Source organism: Nycticebus coucang, chromosome 22, assembly GCF_027406575.1.
Source record: "Nycticebus coucang isolate mNycCou1 chromosome 22, mNycCou1.pri, whole genome shotgun sequence".
In the NCBI taxonomy this organism is placed as follows: Eukaryota; Metazoa; Chordata; class Mammalia; order Primates; family Lorisidae; genus Nycticebus; species Nycticebus coucang.
Window position 1 is genome coordinate 48,526,804 of NC_069801.1, and position 20,081 is coordinate 48,546,884.

Here is a 20,081-nt window from a genome sequence, read left to right on the forward strand (position 1 = left end):
TTGCTTCAGCCTCCCGAGTAGCTGGGACTAAAGGCGCCCGCCACAATGCCCGGCTATATTTTTGTTGCATTTGTCGTCATTTAGCAGGCCTGGGCTGGGCTCAAAACTGCCAGCCTTGGTGGATGTGTGTTATGGGCGCTGAGCCCTGATAAGCAATATTAAAAATGAAGTTGAAATGTTTTGGCTGATTTCTGTATTTCATGAACTATGTCACCATATTCATGTAAAAAATAGGACCTTGTATGGTTTTCTGTTTGTTTTTTATAAGGTGAAAAAGTGAGGAGCTCTTCCTTACGTACAATAATGGTAAAATAAAAATAAGTTATTTTAGAAGATATAAAGATTATCTTTTGGCTGGGCACTGTGGCTCACACCTGTAATCCTAGCACTGTGGGAGACGGAGGCGGATGGAATTTCTGAGCTCACCAGTTCAAGACCAGCCTGAGCCAGAGTGAGACCCAGTCTCTAAAAATAGCCGGGCGTTATGGTGGGCGCCTGTAGGCCTCGCTATTCAGGAGGCTGAGGCAAGAGGATCGCTTGAGCCCAACAGTTGGAGGTTGCTGTCAGCTATGATGCTCTGGCACTTTACCAGTGGTGACAAAGTAAGACTCTGTCTCAAAAAAAAAAAGGGGGGGGGGCGGTGCCTGTGGCTCAGTGAGTAGGGTACCGGCCCCATATACTGAGGGTGGCGGGTTCATACCCTGCCCCGGCCAAATTGCAACAACAACAAAAAAATAGCCGGGCATTGTGGACGGGCGACTGTAGTCCCAGCTACTTGGGAGGCTGAGGCAAGAGAATTGCCTAAGCCCAGGAGTTGGAGGTTGCTGTGAGCTGTGTGACACCACCGCACTCTACCGAGGACAATAAAGTGAGACTCTGTCTCTACAAAAAAAAAAAAAAGAAAAAAGAAATAAAGGACGTATGGAATAATTTTTGCTCTCATAAGTAAATCTCAGTTCTTTTATTTCAAGTTTCCACTCAAACTCATTTTCTTCTTTGAAATTGAATTTTTAATTGTGTTATCTCCTGGAGTATTTCCATGTTACTTAATCATGTATAACTCTTGGCCTACATTTTCCTATTCCAATAAGAGAACAGTTCTTTCGCCTTCTGTTTCTACTACTGGAGAAAAAAGGAGAATTTAAAATAATTTGATAAGGTGAGCTATTTTTGGAATTTCCAATATAAGTATTACCTTTTAGGAGTGAAACTTTTTGCCTTGTGTTTTACAAATATCTTTGTATTGTGTGGCAGACTGATTTGCTTTTTTTTTTTAGAGACAGAGTCTAACTTTGTCACCCTTGGTAGAGTGCTGTGGCGTCACAGTTCACAGCAACCTCCAGCTCTTGGGCTTCCACGATTCTCCTGCCTCAGCCTCCCGAGTACCTGGGACTACAGGCGCCCGCCACAACGCCCAGCTATTTTTTTTGTTGCACTTTGGCTGGGGCCGGGTTTGAACCCGCCACTCTCGGTATATGGGGCTGGCACCCTACCCAATGAGCCACAGGTGCCGCCCCTGATTTGTTTTTTTCCATAACTTTTAAACTATAGGTAGAGGAATTTGGGTGAAAATCCATGGGTGCCTCTGGATTTATTTTTATTACTTTATTTCTTTTAGAAGTGTGGCCCTGGCTTTTAGATTGCCAGCAGTGACTTAATAAACTTTGATCTCAGCCAGGCTTGTGTAATAGATTGGCATAAACTTCCTGGCATCTTTTAGTTGCTGAAAAAGTTAATTGATCTCAATACTCCATTGGTCTGACTTATACTTTTTTTGGTGTTACTTTGGTGCACCAGGTGATCAACTCAAAGATTAGATAGTAATCTTTCTCTAGATTGCCTATAATTTGTTTTCAATTATTAAACTGTTCAGGAATAGAAAGAATTTCTTCCCAGTCTTTCCCTTTCTGCATTCTTCTCATAGTAGCCCCTCTGTTTTTCTCTCTGCCTCTGAGCCCCTGGCACCTGACTTAGGTGAAAAAGAAGTGAGAAATTTGGATGGGGTGTCCTTATGACTGCCAAAAAATATTAACTAATATGGATGTGATATACCAAACAACATTTTATTTCCTTTTATCTTAGTTCTTTGAGACAGAGTCTCACTTTGTCACCCTCACTTTGCCTGTGAGCTGTGGTATCGTGGCTCACAGCAACCCCCAACTCTTGGGCACAAGCGGTTCTCTTGCCTCCACCTCCCGAGTAGCTGGGACTACAGGCACCCACCACAATGCCCAGCTATTTTTAAAGACGGGATCTCGCTCTTGCTCAGGCTGGTCTCAAACCTGTCAACTCAGACAATCCACCTGCCTCATCCTCCCAGAATCCTAGGATTACAGGCGTGAACCACCGCACCCGGCCCTGAACAACATTTTAATGTTCAAGTGGTCTTGATAGTCTTCCTGTTTTTCATTCTGCATTTTTAGTTGTCTGGATTGACAGTGTAAAATAAGAACCTTAGTTTCTCATTGGTACTATGAAATTTATGAAAAAGTAAATCTGTTGTGGAACTTCCAACACCAAAACTCACATAATCAAGAGCTTCCTTTCTAATTTTAGAATTAAGTTAATCTTTAATTGTAGAATGAGGACATAGCATTATTTTCATTTATTTAAAATTTATGTCCTCATTCTGAAATATTATTTGCCTTTTTCTTTGTGTAGTTTAAATATTGATCTTCTTTATAATTCATGTAGGGCCTTCTATCAGCTTACCCAGACTTTCTTAATTTTAGAAAGAGCTGCTCTGACCCCATCTCCCTAATTTTTTCCCCTCTAATGCCAATATTTTTCTTTAATTAAAAACTTTTTTAACTTTCTAGGCAGTGGCCATTCACCACCCAGTAGCAGTCTCACTTCTCCAAGCCATGTCAACTTATCTCCAAATACAGTCCCGGAGTTTTCTTACTCTAGCAGCGAAGATGAGTTCTATGATGCTGATGAATTCCATCAAAGTGGCTCATCCCCAAAGCGCCTAATAGAGTAAGTAAAAGGACAAAGTATATATCTAAATGTCTCTCCTGATTTTTAAAAATGTAATTTGAGTTTAAGACTGCTGGCTTTTTGTTTATTTGTTTTTTGAGACAGCGTCTGAAGCTGTTGCCTTGGGTAGAATGCTATGGCGTCACAGCTCACAGCAACCTCAAACTCTTGGGTGATTATCTTCCCTCAGCCTCCAAAGTAGCTGGGACTATAGGCGCCCACCACAACACCCAGCTATTTTTTGGTTGTAGTTGTCATTCTTGTTTGGCAGGCCTGGGCTGGATTCGAACCCGCCAGCTCCTACCCATTGAGCTACAGGCGCTGAGCCTAATACTGCTATTAATGACAGATTTGCCTTATAAATTATTATTTGAGAACAGTACGAATGACAACTTCTTTTTTATAGGTTTTTAATTGATGTAATGGTTGTAGGGGCAACTTTTAGTTAGTTTATTGAGCAAAGCCAGTTCTTATTTTACTTCCGACTTAATCCACATGGAATAGCGTCAGCTATAGTCACATGCTTATGTTATTAGTAGAGCTCTTAAGTCTGTAGGTGAACTTGGGACATTTCTGTAGCACCGGCATCAGTCGAGAATCCAATGACAGCAAATAAGGCAAGAGGCATTAAATAGATAAGAAGTTACTATTATTTGTTTTTATTAGAGTGTATATATTCAACACCCATATGCCAGGCACTATATTTGGTGAAGGGAATATATAGAAGTTAAAAAGACCCAGGCTTATTCCTTGAGGAGTTCAAAAAAAAAGTAGAAATTAAATAAAAATACTCAGGCCCTGCCCAAAAAGAACTTATAGTCTGTGGGGGAATAGGCAAACATTTATAATCCAGTGCGGTGTGTGGTATGGTATCTAGATCTACTTGGGCCGCTATAACATGGCAAACTGGCTAGATTATAAACAACAGAAATTTCTCACAGTTCTAGATGCTGGGAAGTCCAAGGTGAAGGCACCAGTGGATTTGGTGTCTGGCGAGCCTGTGTTCTCACTGCATCCTCACTGGCAGAAATCTCTGGGGTCTCTTTTACAAGGGCACTTATCCTGTTGATGAGGGTACCACCCCATGACTGATTACCTCCCAAAGGCCCTATCTCCTAACATGACCACATTGGTGATTGTCATTGCGTGAATTCAGACCACAGTGTATGGGAAGGATAAACACAGGAAAGCTGTGGGACATTTTGAAATATTGAGAAGTCAGGGAAAGATTCCCGGAGAAGGGAGGGAATGTAATACTAAGATGAGGTATGGTTAAATAGAACGAAAGGAAATAGGGATGAGGAGAGAAGGGAAAGTGTAAATGTTGTCATGCTGTCAGGAAGACCTCGAAGCTGTGTGAGCTTGGTTTCTGTGGGCAGCTGTACTTAGGGATAATCTGTGACTGAAGCATAAGCTGTGGTAAGCGGTTTTTAAAAAAAAAAAAAGATACAGAAGAGGCTTGACAAGGGCCAGGGCATGAAAGAGTCCTCGAACCTTTTTATGAATCTTGAATATTTTCTTGTGATAGCAGTTGCTGGTGAGGTTTGTGTTTTAAAAAGATAGATTTGCCTAAATTCTGTAGACTTGACTGTAGAGGGGTGGGATTACAGGTAGGAATACCAGCCAAAACCTGGTAGTAAATTGGGAAAGGTAGATGGCCTGCACGGAGATGATAGTGTTGAGAATGGAAAGAAGTACACGGGTTCCAGAGATTCTAAGGAAGCAGAGTTTTGACAGGTCAAGTAGGTTTTCCCTTGACCTTTTTACACCTTTGAGTGAAAGCTAGGTATCTATCGTCGTACCGCAAAGATTTTTAACAGGCGTTAGAGCCTGATAAGCAAAATATGTTTCAGTTCCAACGGTCTATAGGTTGCTATGGTTAAGACTTTGGATTCTGGAATCTCAGAAAGAATGAGATTCAAAAGTAGGTGACCTTGGTCAAGTTCTTTAACCTATGTAAGTCTCAAGTCCCTCATTTGTAAAATAAAGATAAGAATTTCAACTCAAGGGGTCATGGCAACTATTTAAATGAGACTAATGTAAGTGAAGTGCTTAAGATAGTGTCTGGCACTTATTAATCACTCAATAAATAATAATAGCTGTTATTATAAAGCAAGTTAATGGATTATTTGTTTGCTTTCATTTTACTTGTGTTTGTCATAGAAGTAGTTGGCTTAGTTTTATTTTTTTTTTTTTTGCAGTTTTTGGCTGGGGCTGGGTTTGAACCCACCACCTCCGGCATATGGGGCCGGCGCCCTACTCCTTTAAGCCACACTCGCCACCCTGGCTTAGTTTTGTTGGATGTTTTTTCAACTCTTCTAAGTTTTCTGGGGTTAGTACTATTGCTATAGCTTGAGTTTTTGCTTTTTAAAATAGTGGAAATTTGGAAATATTTATATGTGAATTTGCAAGCTAAATACCATAAACCAGTCCTTAGACCTTTAATGTTGGTTTTTTTAAATAAAAAACATTGGGCAGAACTCTAATTCTCTGAAGTGTGCACATGAGTTGAGAATGTGGCCTTCACGTATAATTTCATCATAACTGCTCAAAATCTTAGCATTTAAAAGGAAGTCAATGTGTTGGTTAATGTTTTTGACTTAATGGATCAAATTCATCTTTTGAATGTGGGAAAAACTGAAATATATGTGTTCTAGCTGAACAAATAGCAGTTAAGGCATGTACTTGAGTTCAAGAAGAGAGATTTGAATTTATAACTCAAGAAGGCCAATTTAGCAGAGATGGTTTGATTTAGCATTTTGGTTTTTTTCTTAATGTTGTGTTACGGAATGAACTACTGTGAAACTATTATTAACAGTTGCAAATAGAAATTTCACTTTAATTTTGAAAAATTTTTATGGTAATGGGATTAAAATAAGTATTTGGGAAAAAATTCTAAGGTAAAAGGTTATTATGGATTTTTTTTTTTTTTTTTGTGGTTTTTGGCCGGGGCTGGGTTTGAACCCACCACCTCCAGCATATGGGATCAGCGCCCTACTCCTTAAGCCACAGGCGCCGCCCAGGTTATTGATTTTTAAAGGGTTTGATCATTGTTTTATTAAAACAGAATTAAAGACAATCTCTTAACACCAGACATTAGCTGTGACTCTAGGTACAGTTGAATATTACTTACTAGTAAATGGACTCCTGTATCTATCCTCTAAAAGCATATGACTATATTCAGTAAAAGCTTGATCATATGCAGTTAGATCCTAACATCACTGATAGTCTCTGGCCCCAGTTTAAGAGATTCTCCTGAAATTTTTATGAAATACAAACATTTAAAACACCTGTTGTACTAGGCATGCCTACAAAGTCAGCTATGCGCTTGGTAGCCTCTCCTATTTCTCTTTTAAGCTTCTCTCTGCTCTCCCAATACCTTACCCCCAAACAAGTAAACAGTTCCACAGACCTCTCATTTCAAAGGGTCCAGAGTTAAGTTTTATATCAAACTAACCCACTTTGGTTTCCTTTTCTCCCTCAAGTTCACACACTCCTTCTCTTCACTAATCTAGGAGCCCAAGCTGAAGACAGATGTTTTATTTGGGTAGTATTCCAAATAAACAGTGTTCCATTGATTTGTGTTTTGTTTTGTTTTGTTTTTGAGACAGCCTCACTTTGTTGCCCTCAGTAGAGTACCTTGGCATCACAGCTCACAGCAACCTCAAACTCTAGAGCTTAAGCAAGTCTCTTGCCTCACTCAGCCTCCCAGTTGCCCACTACAATGCCCAGCTATTTTTAGAGGCAGGGTCTGGTTTCGAACCAGTGAGCTCAGGCTGTCCACCGGCCTGGGCCTCCCAGAGTACTAGGATTACAGGTGTGAGCCACTTGCCTGACCTGTTTTGATTTGTTTTGTTTGGATGGGGGTTTTAAACCTCTTCGACTTGGATATGCGGACTCCAGTTCCACATTCTTAGAACTAGCCCTATTCCCATATTTGTGTTCTTTGCCTGGCTTCTGTGATCATTTGAGCTTCTGACACCTGCTGGTCATTAGCTGCTACCACTTGTTTTCTAACTCAGGTCAAAGCTTTATGTATTATTTTTTCTCTCTTTCTGAAGGAAGAGAACTTGAAAGCTTAAAATCCTCTCACTATTCTGTTTCTAAAGACCTATAGTCATGATAGCTTCTGTGAACTGTTATTGAGGAGTGAAATTACATGTTGAGAAGAACTTGAACTTTGGAGCAAGATGTGCGTTTGAAATAGCTCCACTCCTCACCAGCTGTTCTCACCACTGAACCTCTGACAGCAATATGTCTACCTTACAGGGTTGTTCTGGAGACATGCAGCATACAGCACATGCGTACTAGGTACTCAGGACATCATCATTAGAATTACGGCTGTAAACTTTTTGGTTATACTTTATGACACCTTAGTCCATTGCAGATAAACGTTTTCTGTATGCATATTCGTTGCTGTCTTTAACTATATAGTTTGTCCTAAACAAATTATATTATGGAATGGCCCAAAATAAATCCCATTTTTTACCCATTTTCAGCCTTATCAGTTATTTCACTTGACTCAGAGATAGTTTCTGACCATGAATAAGGAAAAAAAAGTGAAGTGTAAATAGATCTGACTTTTGGACTTGCTGTCTAAATAAGAGTCTAGTATCAGGGGTCCTCAAACTGCAGCCCACGGGCCACATGAGGCGGTGTGATTGTATTTGTTCCCGTTTTGTTTTTTTACTTCAAAATAAGATATGTGCAGTGTGCATAGAAATTTGTTCATAGTTTTTTTATTTTTAAACTAGTCCGGCCCTCCAATGGTCTGAGGGACAGTTAACTGGCCCCCTGTTTAAAAAGTTTGAGGACTCCGGTAGTTGGGATTTTTGAATCAATTGATTTAAAAGATTGACTCTATCTATATTGATGGTCTATCAAAGTGCCACAATACATTTTGAAGGTAATTTTCATGCAGTTCTTTTATTTAATGATAATTTGATTTCTCTTACCTAGGTCTTTTACTCATATTTTCCATTACCTCTCAAACTGGTGAGGTAGACATTAGTTACAGTACCTTGTGATGTACACTACTAAATTATCGAAGAAGCAATATTTAGTTACCTAAGGAGTTTTGAAAAATAGATCAAAAGGAGGTAAGTAACCAGGGCAAGCTATGTTTAAATTAGAATTCGTAATATATTCCAGTATTCTAGTGTTCTAATACAAGCAGAGCCCAGAGGATTTTTAGGGCAGTGGAACTATTCTGTCTGACTCTGTAGCAATGGATGCTTGTTGTCATGTATTGTCAAAGCCCATACATGGCACAGTACCTAAGGGGAACCCCAGTGTAGACTGCGGACTTGCTGTGATGATGGTGTGTCAGGAGGCTCATCAGTTGTAACACATGTGCCAACCCTGGTATGGGATGCTGATGGGGGAGGTTGTGCATATGTATGGGGCAGTATATGGGAGCTCTGTACTTCCTGTTCAGTTTTGCTGTGGACCTAAACCTGTCCTATAAAACGAAGTTCATTAATTAAAAGAAATGAAAAGAAGGTAAGTAACAATGGCAAACTATGTTTAAATACATGATGTTTCACTTGTGTGGATTTGCAATGACGTGTTATATGTGTGCATTTTATATTTGCAATATGAGAAATTTGATTTCCATTTTTATGTTTAATAAGTAAATGGTAGCCTTTCTGATTATGCTTTTCTTTATATATATAAACTTACATCAGTAGTTTTGATCACAGTCATAATAATTATAAGATTTCTTTAGACCTGTTAACCAACTCATAAAGCCAAGTTACCATAAGTTTATTGGTAAGAATAACATGCTTTTTCAGTTTATAATTTCAAATATAGTTTTTTTTTAATGACTGGGTAGAGTGTTAATACCTATGTAGGCTTCTTTTTTTGTCCAAACAGAGTCTCACTCTTTTGCCCAGCAAGAGTGCCATGGTGTCAGCCTAGCTCACAGCAACCTCAAACTCCTGGGTTCAAGCGATCTTCCTGCTGCAGCCACCCAGTTAGCTGAGACTATAGGCACCCACCACAGTGCCTGGCTAATTTTTTCTTTTTTTCTACTTGTAGTAGAGATGAGGTCTCACTCTTACTCAGGCTGGTCTTGAACTCGTGAGCTCAAGGGATCCTCCCTCCTCCGCCTCCCAGAGTGCTAAGATTACAGGTGTGAGCCACCGCACCCATCCCCAATGTTAGACTCTCAAAAATAGAGACCTCTTGGTAATAGACTATTGCCATTTTTGAGTTACTGGAAATTGTTGCCAAGAATTGTGACTTATCTACATTTATTCAGAGTAACAAAATCAGAAAATGAACTCTTAATTTTGTTTGTTTGTTTGTTTTCAGACAGAGTCTCTCTGTCGCCCTGGGTAGAGTGCTGTGGCATCATAGCTCACAGCAACCTCAAACTCTTGGGCACAAGAGATCCTCTTACCTCAGTCTCCTGAATAGCTGGGACTATAAGCACATCACAACGCCTGGCTAGTTTTTCTACTTTTAGTAGCCATGGGGTCTCATTCTTGCTCAGTCTGGTCTTAAACTCCAGAGTTTAAGCAATCCACCTGCCTCAGCCTCCAAGAGTGCTAGGATTACAGGCATAAGCCAACATGCCCAGCCCCAAAAATCTAATTTATTATTATTATTTTTATTTATTTATTTATTTATTTTTTGGTGAGACAGAGTCTCATGTTGCCCTCAGTAGAGTGCTCTGGTGTCACAGCTCACAGCAACCTCAAACTCTTGGGCTTAAGTGATTCTCTTGCTTCAGCCTCCCAAGCAGCTGGGACTACAGGTGCCCACCACAACGCCTGGCTATTTTTTGGTTCTAGTTGTCATTGTTGGCAGGCCTGGGCTGGGTTCGTACCCACCAGCTCTGGTGTATGTGGCTGATGCCCTAGCTGCTGAGCTACAGGTGCCGAGCCCAAAAATCTAATTTTTGATGACCAGTGGTTTGCTTTTCATTGTAATCTGGTTGAGCATATACTGTGTGCAAAAAGCATAAGATGAGAGTTCTTGTCATTAGACTTTACAGTTTACGATTTTGGAATGAGCGTGGCAGGGAAGGAGTTAGAAAGTGCATGTATGTATACGTATAAGCAGCTGGCTGAGAGAGTCCAGTCTCACTATGTGGGTGTATTTGTTAAGTAGCTTTGTAGGTCATCTTACTATGATTATAAATGGATTTCTTTAGCTTAAGAAAATTGTTAATTTTTTTTAGTTCTTCTGGATCTGCCTCAGTTTTGACACACAGCAGCTCGGGAAATAGTCTGAAGCGCCCAGATACTACAGAATCACTTAATTCTTCTATGTCCAATGGAACAAGTGATGCTGGTAAGTGACCTTTGAGAATTTTTCTTTGTCTTAAAAACATTGGTAGTACTAGTGGAGGCACAGATTGGCCCAATATAACAATTAGCAATCTAATAAAGATTTGTTTTATTTTAGACCTTTTTGATTCGCATGACGATAGAGATGATGATGGGGAGGCTGGCTCTGTGGAGGAGCACAAGAGCGTCATCATGCACCTCTTGTCACAGGTCAGGCTTGGAATGGATCTTACTAAGGTAAGGCCCAGGTTCGGCATTGGCTGTAGTCTTAACGTGTATGTGTGGATTCTCAGGGGTTGCACAGTGAGTGTGCTTGTAAATAGAGTAAAATGACATAACTTCTATTGATACTTGTGATTTAATGTACTTATAGATGAAAATATATATAAACTGAAAATTTTATAAATGGATGAAATAAGTGAAGCTATAAGAATTTTATAAGAAAACAGTATGTGGTTATAGTGATTAAGATTTGGATTTTATTTGGGACAAATGAGGAATAGCATTGGGCTTGGTTAGTACTTTGGGTAAAACCTAAAGCAGTGTTGTATGCAGAGATTCAAAATGAAGCAGATTCTGATCTTGAGGTCAGAGAACCTGTGTTTGTACCCTACCTCCACTATTACAAAACCATGTGGCCTTGAGCAGTTCCCATCCTCCGCGATCTCCAGGATTCTCACATGCGTAATGGACATATAGTAACCTACTTCACAGGGTGATTATAAGGATTAGAAGAGAGAGTGAATATAAAATTGTATGCCATATCTTGAGATACAATTACTTTTGTCTGGATTTGAATTTGAATTTAAACTTAGAGTGCTAAACAGAATCCCTGATTGAGTTAGGATTGGTGTATGGTTCCTTCGTAGACTCCTGCCACGGTGCTGCAAATCTCATCCTTTTCATTCTCACCACTGCACTGTGGTGTTACTGTTAATTCCATTTTGTAGATTGAGATTTTAATCTAGACTGATTTTAAGACCTGAAATCTTTCCACTACTGCCCCTCGTCTTTAAGATGAGCTGTAATACCTCTTCTGTTGGCTAAATTTTATTCTACCCAGCTTTAATTACATTTAGAATTTTTGCTTTTGTTATTACAAAATCAACTCCAGTGCTCTCGTCAGTAATGAGCTTCATTTTGGTTTGGATGTAGAGAGCCATTAAGAAAAAGACAAGCTGTAATACCTTCTAATAGGTGTTAATGATAGGCCCTCAATCCCTAACCTAAGTGAGAAGAGAAATACGAGGGTAACATTAATTAGTGGAGCCAGCATGTTTACCAGGAATGGTCTAGGTAGGTGGACACTTGTAGCAGTTTGTTCCCATTATTGCTTCAGTAATAGTTTGCTTGCACAGCTGCTGGCCTTTTGTGGTTGTTATGAAGGGCATTCTTTTCTAAAAGTGGCCCATCAGGTTTCTCCTTCCGTTTCATTGGCCAGAGTCAGGCATGTGTCTGTGCCTAAACCAATGTCGCAAGGTAAGTTAAACGATTGGTTTAAGCGAATCCACGTCCACCCAATGGAACCTGAGAAAGAGGACTATGCTTCTTATAGCCAGATCTGAACACAATCTGTATTTGGTCCTATAGATGCTAAAAACTTGTTATATTATGAATGGTATTATAATAATTTATTACTACTGAGTGTGTTAACAATAAGCCGTTAAAATCTTTTTTTGGCACACATGGTGTGATTACTAACAGATTCTGATATCTTGATTCCTTTTGTGCATTCTAGTCATTACAATAAGGACTTAATTTTATGTTTTATCAGAATGTTTTCCCACTTAAGATACTTTCCAAAAAAAGTTTAATTCCAAATACTTCTTAGTTTTTAAGGATACTATAAAGTCACATCCTATTTGCTCACCTAGTCTTCAGAACAACCCTGAAACCCAGTGCAATTATCCTCCTTTTATAGGAATTTAGCGAAGTTGAGGTAAATATTTTGTTTGATTGCAAGTGAAATTTTTTGTTTGTTTTTGAGACAGAGTCTCACTTTCTTGACCCTGGTAGAGTGCTGTGGCATCATAGCTCATAGAACCTCAAACTCTTGGGTTCAAGTGATCCTCTTGCCTCAGCCTCCCTGGTGGCTGAGACTACAGGTGCCTGCCACAACACCTGGTTATTTTTTAGAGATGAGGGTCTCTCTCTTGCTCAGTCTGGTCTGTAACTCATGAGCTCAAGCAATCTACCCACCTTGGCATCCCAGAGTGCTAGGATTACAAGCATAATGTAATTATATGTTTTTGCCCCCAACCCCCCTTTTTTTGAGACAGAGCCTCAAGTTGTCACCCTGGGTAGAGTGCTGTGACATCACAACTCACAGCAACCTCAAACTCCTGGGCTCAAGTGATTCTTCTGCCTCCGCCTCCCAAGTAGCTGGGACTACAGGTGCCCGCCACAACACCCAGCTAGTTTTTGGTTGCAGCCATCGTTGTTTGGCGGGCCTGGGCTCGATTCTAACCCACCAGCTCAGGTGTGTGTAGCTGGCGCCTTAGCCAATTAAGCCACAGGCGCCAAGCCATGCCCTTTCTTTTTTTTAAATTGGCTGTTCAATTCCTTTTTACATATTTCTACTAGAGTGTAATCTTTTGTTGTCATTGTTGATTTGTAAAAGCTGTTTATATATTAAAGGTATTTCCCCCTGTTTGATGTGTATTCTCCAATGTGTATTCTCTTTTGTTTATTCCTTCAATTGCTGATTTAAACATCTCTTACTGGCCAGGCATGGTGACTTATGCCTATAATTCCAGCACATTGGGTGTCCAAGGCTGGAGGATTGTTTGAGGCCAAGAGTTCAAGACCAGCTGGGGCAATGTAGTTAGGCCCTATCTCAATAAATAAATAAATAAATAATCGTACTGTATAAATAGTAATGAAAATGCAAATATGGAAAAAACTTGATTTTTATATTGTAGGAGTTTATTATATATTTGATACAAATTTATAAGAAGATTAATTTCCTCATATGATGAAATGATGACAGAGAAGCAGCAGGAAAGTGCACAGAGGCCCCAAAATCTGACAGTCTCAATTCCACATCAACAAGGGAACAGCAAGAACATTTTTCATCCCCTCTTAGTTTTCACATTTTGATAATAATTTCTTCATCACAGTTTAATTGGATAATGTATTGTACATGTAGTGCTCCAGCAGGTAGGAGGTATCAGAGAATTACTACTGAGTAGTTTGTGGCCAATACTCAGGAAGAAAAGGGAGATTGTCAGAGGAAGTGACGTTTGTATATTGGCAACCCTTTTCTGGTTTCATCTGCAGGACAAGTTAATGTGCATTTCTGAATCAGAACAATTTGGGGAGTAGTTTTTAGAAGAATGGTTGGGCAGTATGTGGTGCGTGTACATGTAATTAGAATGAGTTGTGTTTTTTCTTTTTTTTTTTTTTTTTTTGAAGTAATTTAGTAATATGTTTATCTGTAGTGGAATTGATCATCTTGGGTCACATGTGAATGTTTTTCAGGTAGTTCTTCCAACATTTATTCTTGAAAGAAGATCTCTTTTAGAAATGTATGCAGACTTTTTTGCACATCCGGACCTGTTTGTGAGGTATTTGACTGAACACAGTAGTTTCCAACTTTAAAGGATGTTAGTCAGGGGTGGCGCCTGTGGCTCAGCGGGTAGTGCGCCGGTCCCATATGCCGGAGGTGGCGGGTTCAAACCCAGCCCCGGCCAAATTAAAAAAAAAAAAAAAAGGATGTTAGTCAGTAGCTGTCTGCCCTTTTTTGCCAGATAGATGGACTTTTACCTTTCAGACATTTCTGGGTTAAAGTAGTGTTAAATAATGTGTTTATATTGGATGTCTGTCTGTTTGCTTAAGTTATGTAGTAGTGATATTGTTAGGCAACCAAGTTTCACGCTTAATAAAATTCTCCGGAGCCCATTAATAATTGGCCAGTATTTATAGGTTTAAGGGGGTAAGCTTATTGGGCCCAGGCACTGGTAATCACTGTTATTTATACTATATCCCAATGAAGTTCAGCTGAGTTCATCAAATCTTTCTAAAGTACCTATTGCCTGCTAGGTGCTTTGTTATGAACTAGAGAAAAAAATCTATAGTTTCTGCCCTTGGAGTTTACAATCATAGACTGATTCATAAATTTTTTTTTTTTTTTTGAGACAGAGTCTCAAGCTATCACGCTGGGTAGAGTGCTGTGGCATCACAGCTCACAGCAACCTCAAACTCTTGGGCTTAAGTGATTCTCTTAAGTGATTCAGCCTCCCAAGTAGCTGGGACTATAGGTACCTGCCACAATGCCCAGCTATTTTTTATTTTTATTTTTTTTATTGTATTTGTCATCGTTTTTTGGCAGGCCTGAGCTGGATTTGAACCTGCCAGCTCTGGTGTATGTGGCTGGCATCCTAGCAAATGTAAAGCTTGAAATGTTAAACAGATGTATATGTGCTAAGGATAGAAACAATAAAAAGGTCAGACTGATTCATAAGGAAGTGAGTTCACATTGTTTTTCATGGATAGCAGGATGGTTTTCTATATAATCTCTCTCCTTTGCCTTCCTTGAGACCTCAGTCTGAGGCTTCACAGTGGGTGGGCACATTGGCTGACATTGATGTACATGTGTCATTCCAGAAGAAGATTTAAGAGAGTCACTTAATTTGCAGGTGGTAGGGCTTCAAATAAATGTAGTAGTGTTTAAGTAATAGATAACAAATAAAATGTAAACATTTATTAGTAAGGTATCGGTAAAATTGAATGGAAAGTACCAGTTGTTCATTGCATATAGATTTGAGATTTTAGGGTATTTTTGATTTGTGAGAAAGTTAAATTTTGGTTTCCTTAGTGGAACCACTTAAAAAATACAAAAGTATAGCTGATGGGACAATATATTAAATGGAATACTGAAAGCAATTCATTCCCCAAAAGTAGGAAAGAGAAGATAATGGAACGAGGGAAACACATAGAAAGCAAATACTAAGATGGGAGAGTTAAACTCAGCTATATAAATAGATTATACACTCCACTGAAGAGGGATTGTCAAACTGGATAAAAGAATCAGATGGGTCTATGCTACTTGCAAGAGAAAGAGTTTAATAAAGACATTGATTGGTTAAAAGGATGAACAAAGATATACCATGCAAAACACAAAAGCATAATAAAACTGTATTACTATCAGATAAAGAGACTTTTTTTTTTTGAGACAGAGCCTCAAGCTGTTGCCCTGGGTAGAGTGCTGTGGCATCACAGCTCACAGCAACCTCCAACTCCTGGGCTTAAGCGATTCTCTTGCCTCAGCCTCCCAAGTATCTAAGACAGCAGGCACCTGCCACAACGCCCAGCTATTTTTTGACTGCAGCCATCATTGTTGTTTGGCAGGCCTGGGCTAGATTCGAACCCGCCAGCTCAGATGTATGTGGCTGGCGCCTTAGCCGCTTGAGCCACAGGCACCGAGCCAAGATAAAGAGACTTTTAAGATAAATATTCCCAGAGAAAATAGAGACATTTTGTAATGATAAAATGTTCTAGTTATCAAGAACAAATAATGCTCCTAAATATATATGTACCTAATAATGGCTTCAAAATATATACAGCAAAAATTGACTTAAACTAAAAGGAGAAATAGACAAGTCCACAAATTCCTTCCCCAGGAACTGATTAAACCTACCATGCCACCCCCTGAAAATAAGCCTATAGAGAATTCAAATAGTGTTATCAGTTGACTTGATCCATGACCTTAGTAAACACTGCCTAGTAATTGTATAATATGTAGTCTTTTCAGGTACACATAGAATACTCATCGTGATAGACCATATGCAGAAAGGTCTTAGTAAATTTAAAATAATTGGAATCATACTAGGTATATTCTCTGACCATAAAAGAATTAAATTAGACATTAATAACACAGATATAGAAAATAGTTACTTAAAAATTAAACAATGCATTTACATGCTCTTAAACAGGACACTATGAACTAGAAGTGATGTGTGCTTCAGGGGAGGTGATGATTAGTTAGAAAGGGATATGGGGAAATTTTCTGGAATAATGGAAATGTTCCATGTCTTGACTGGGTGGTAATTAACTGATACATAAATTTGTCAGATCCTCAAACAGAACACTAAGATCAATGTACTTATACACATATATACACACACACACACACATCAATTTTATTTTTAAAAATTTTATTCCTTTTATTTTTGAGGAGATTTTAGATGCTCTATCCTAATTTTAAAAAGAAAGTTTGAGGTAACTCCTGATTCTGGGTCCCTGGTCCTCTCAGCCTGGTGCAGGATGGACCATGCCAAAGGGGTGCTGGGTCAGCTTGGTATTCTGCCAATTAAATTTTGTCTCTTTCCTTTGCAGCATTAGTGACCAGAAGGATCCCAGAGATCGCATGGTTCAGGTTGTGAAATGGTACCTCTCGGCCTTTCATGCAGGAAGGAAAGGATCAGTTGCCAAAAAGCCCTACAACCCCATTTTGGGTGAGATTTTTCAGTGTCATTGGACATTACCAAATGATACTGAAGAGAACACAGTGAGTTCTATGTTGACATTTTTAATTATCTTAAGTCATATACTAATTCAGGATTTCATTTTAAATGATCAAAAGATCACCCACAGAGGAACATTCTTGTTATTAGAGCGTTTGATCTTAAATATAAGGAGAAGGGGGAAAGAATGGATGTGTTGAGGATGGAGATTTAGAAATCAGATCATGCAAGGCCTTATAAGCCTTAATGATAATTTTGTGGCTTAACAGGATCTCATTTTTGTCTTGAAAAGATTATTACAATGATTTTGTGAAAATACAATCAAGAAGGGGCAAAAATAGAAGCATGGAGACCATTGAGGCAGCTTTGGCATTATTCTAGGAGAGACATGGTGATTCAAGCTATAGTTCAGAGGTGGAACCAATAGTTGGGGAAACTAAGGGAAGGGAGACAATCAGAAATGAGCCCTTGCACATGGACTTCAGTGGTTGATGGTATCATTACTTATAAGGAAAGGTTTGGATTTGGGGAGGGAAAAATCAAGAGCTTCAATTTAAAATATAAAGTATGGGTGTCAGTTAGATATGTAAGTAGAGATATCAAGTGGGAAATTGAAATTTTAAGAGTGTGGAGTTAAAGGGAGAGTTTTGAAATTGAGATTGGGGAGGGAGGAGTGGAGCAAGATGGCAGACCAGAAGGATTGTTCAGCTAAGCTCTCCTGGAATGGGAGAAAAAAAGAGAACCCTGCCATACCTGGTGCAAGGAACTTACCCAGTGACATAGCTCAGGGGGCACAGCGAGGAGGTGCTGAGATGGATATAGTGTATGATCTGGAGTGGTGAAAATCTGATGAATTTGGCAAGTGATTGCAACCAGCTGGGAATTGGCTGGTGTTCCACAGAGGTCCCGGACTGAAGGAAGCCTTTCCAGCGTTTTCAGTTGTTAGGGGAAGCTGCATGCTGAGTGGAAAGCTTGGAAGGGTAGGCAGACTTGAACAGAATACAGCAACCAGGTTTGACTGCTGGTTAGAGTGGACTTGCCATAGGTTTGGTGGCTGGTGAGGCAGCCATACTGAGAAGGTCTTGGCGGCCAGCGGGCTGCCACTGTAAGAAAGACCTTCATGAGAAGGTCTTAGGGGCCTAAAGCTGGGCCATCTTAATTCCTCCTGCTGGGATCAGAACTCCACTCTTGGGACAGGCTGAGGGACTCCTGTGCCCCACAGGAACTGGAGTCAGGGGGCATTGTGAGACCTGCCCCTAAAGGATTCTTGTGAGTTTTAAGACCCCAACCTGGCAGGGTCTGAATGTTGAAACAATCAGGCAATCACTGAAGGTAACTAAGTTTAGAATAAGGACCATAGAGATTGATGGCTGAGCTGTCTCCAAAAACATCCACAGCGCCACCTGGTGTCCAGGAGAAACATTGCAACATACTGTCATCATGAGCAAGAATTTCTGTTTAAAACAAAGGAGGAAGCCAGAAGGAAAAAGGACTAGGAGGTAAACAAGGACAAAGAACACATGAGGAGGAACCAACAGAAAAATTCAGGCGATGTGAAAAACCAAAACAGGAACTCCCCCAAGGGACTATGAGGTGAAGCAGTTACTGCAGAAGACTCCACGTATAAAGAATGGATTTGACAGAAAGGGAATTTAAAATATGGATGATAAAGACAATGAAAGGAATGGACAAGAAAATGGAAAGACAGAACGAAAAGTTGGATGAGAGATATGTAGAGTATAGAAAGGATATGGTGGAGCTTAAGAAAATGACGGAGATTGGCTTGGTGCCCATAGCACAGTGGTTATAGCACCAGCCACATACACCAAAGCTGGCAGGTTTGAACCTGGCCTGGGGGTTTGGGCAACAATGACAACTGCAACAACAACAAAAAAAAGCCAGGGGTTATGGCGGGCACCTGTGGTCCCAGCTACTTGGGAGGCTGAGGCAAGAGAATCACTTAAGCCCAGGAGTTTGGGGTTGCTGTGAGCTGTGATGCCACAGCACTCTACCGAGGGCGACAACTTGAGACTGTCTCAAAAAAAAAAAAAAAGAAAGAAAATGAAGGAGACAATCAGAGAATGTAAAGAGGCAGTAGAAAGTATCAAAAATATGTTAGACCATGGAGAAGAAAGAACCTCAGAGCTAGAGGACAAAGTTTTCCAGTTAACCCAGGTAGATGAAGAGGCAGAACAGGCGCTCAGAGAACTACGAGTCTCCACGAAGCATTCAAATATATGAATAGTAGGGATTCCTGAAGGGGAAGAAGATTGTCCTAAAGGAATGAAGCCCTACTGGAGACCATCATAAAGGAAAACTTCTCAAGTTTTACTAAAGACCCCAACCCTCTCCTCTCAAATGGATATCAAACCCTGGGTCATCTCAACTCAAACAGAGCCTCTCCAAAACACATGGTAATGAAACTGTCCAAAGTCAAGATGAAAGAAAAAATTCTTCAAGCAGCCAGGAGTAAGCGCCAACTGACCTACAAAGGCAAGAGATATTAGGATGACAACAGACTTTTCTACAGAAACTTTCCAAGCCAGAAGTGCATGGCTTCTACATTCAACATCCTTAAACAAAACAAATTTCAGCCCAGAATTCTTTATCCTACTAAACTAAGCTTCAAAATTGATGGAGAAATCAAATCTTTTGTGGATATACAAGGACTGAGGAAATTTGCCACAACAAGACCAGCTCTACAGGAAATACCTAGACCTATTCTCAACACTGACCACCACAAATGGACCACCAGCAAAGTAAACACCCAGAAGCTAAAGTTCAAAGCATAGCCTCCACGATGGCACAAAGAAGAAAACTTCACAACGGTTTTTCACAAGATGAATAGCACTCACCACACTTAACAATTCTCTCAGTAAATGTCAGTGGACTGAATTCACCACTAAAGAGGCAAAGGCTTGCTGACTGGATAATAAAGCACAAGCCCATCCATGTGATGTCTCTAGGAGACACTTCCAGCCTTGAAGGACAAATCAAGACTCAGGGTTAAGGGATGGAAAACAGTATTTCAAGCAAATGGAAATCAGAAGAAAGGAGGGGTTGCAATCATTTTCAGATACAAGCAGATTTAAAGCAACTAAAGAAAGACAAAGATGGATACTTTATACTAATCAAAGGAACAATTCAACAAGAAGACATTTCAATTTTAAATATTTATGCACCTACTTAAGTGCTCCCAGATTTATGAAAGACACCTTGATGGGTCTGAGCAATATGACCTCCAATAACTCCATAATAGTCGGGGACTTTAACACCCCTCTGACAGATCCTCTAAACAGAAACTAAACAAAGGTAAAAAGGACTTAAATATGACCCTAGA

At 39.8% G+C, this 20,081-nt stretch overlaps 1 protein-coding gene across 13 annotated transcripts in view; it reads left to right on the top strand.

Annotated features, from left to right (window-relative positions):
- OSBPL9 (oxysterol binding protein like 9) overlaps nucleotides 1–20,081 on the top strand; it is a 222,440-nt gene that overhangs the window by 193,968 nt on the left and 8,391 nt on the right. For all 13 annotated transcript variants that reach the window (XM_053576467.1, XM_053576470.1, XM_053576466.1 and 10 more), the window contains 5 exons: nucleotides 2,820–2,979; nucleotides 10,169–10,281; nucleotides 10,396–10,514; nucleotides 13,758–13,843; nucleotides 16,614–16,785. In XM_053576467.1, coding sequence (XP_053432442.1) covers nucleotides 2,820–2,979; nucleotides 10,169–10,281; nucleotides 10,396–10,514; nucleotides 13,758–13,843; nucleotides 16,614–16,785 — 650 coding nt within the window. The remainder of the gene's footprint in view (nucleotides 1–2,819; nucleotides 2,980–10,168; nucleotides 10,282–10,395; nucleotides 10,515–13,757; nucleotides 13,844–16,613; nucleotides 16,786–20,081) is intronic.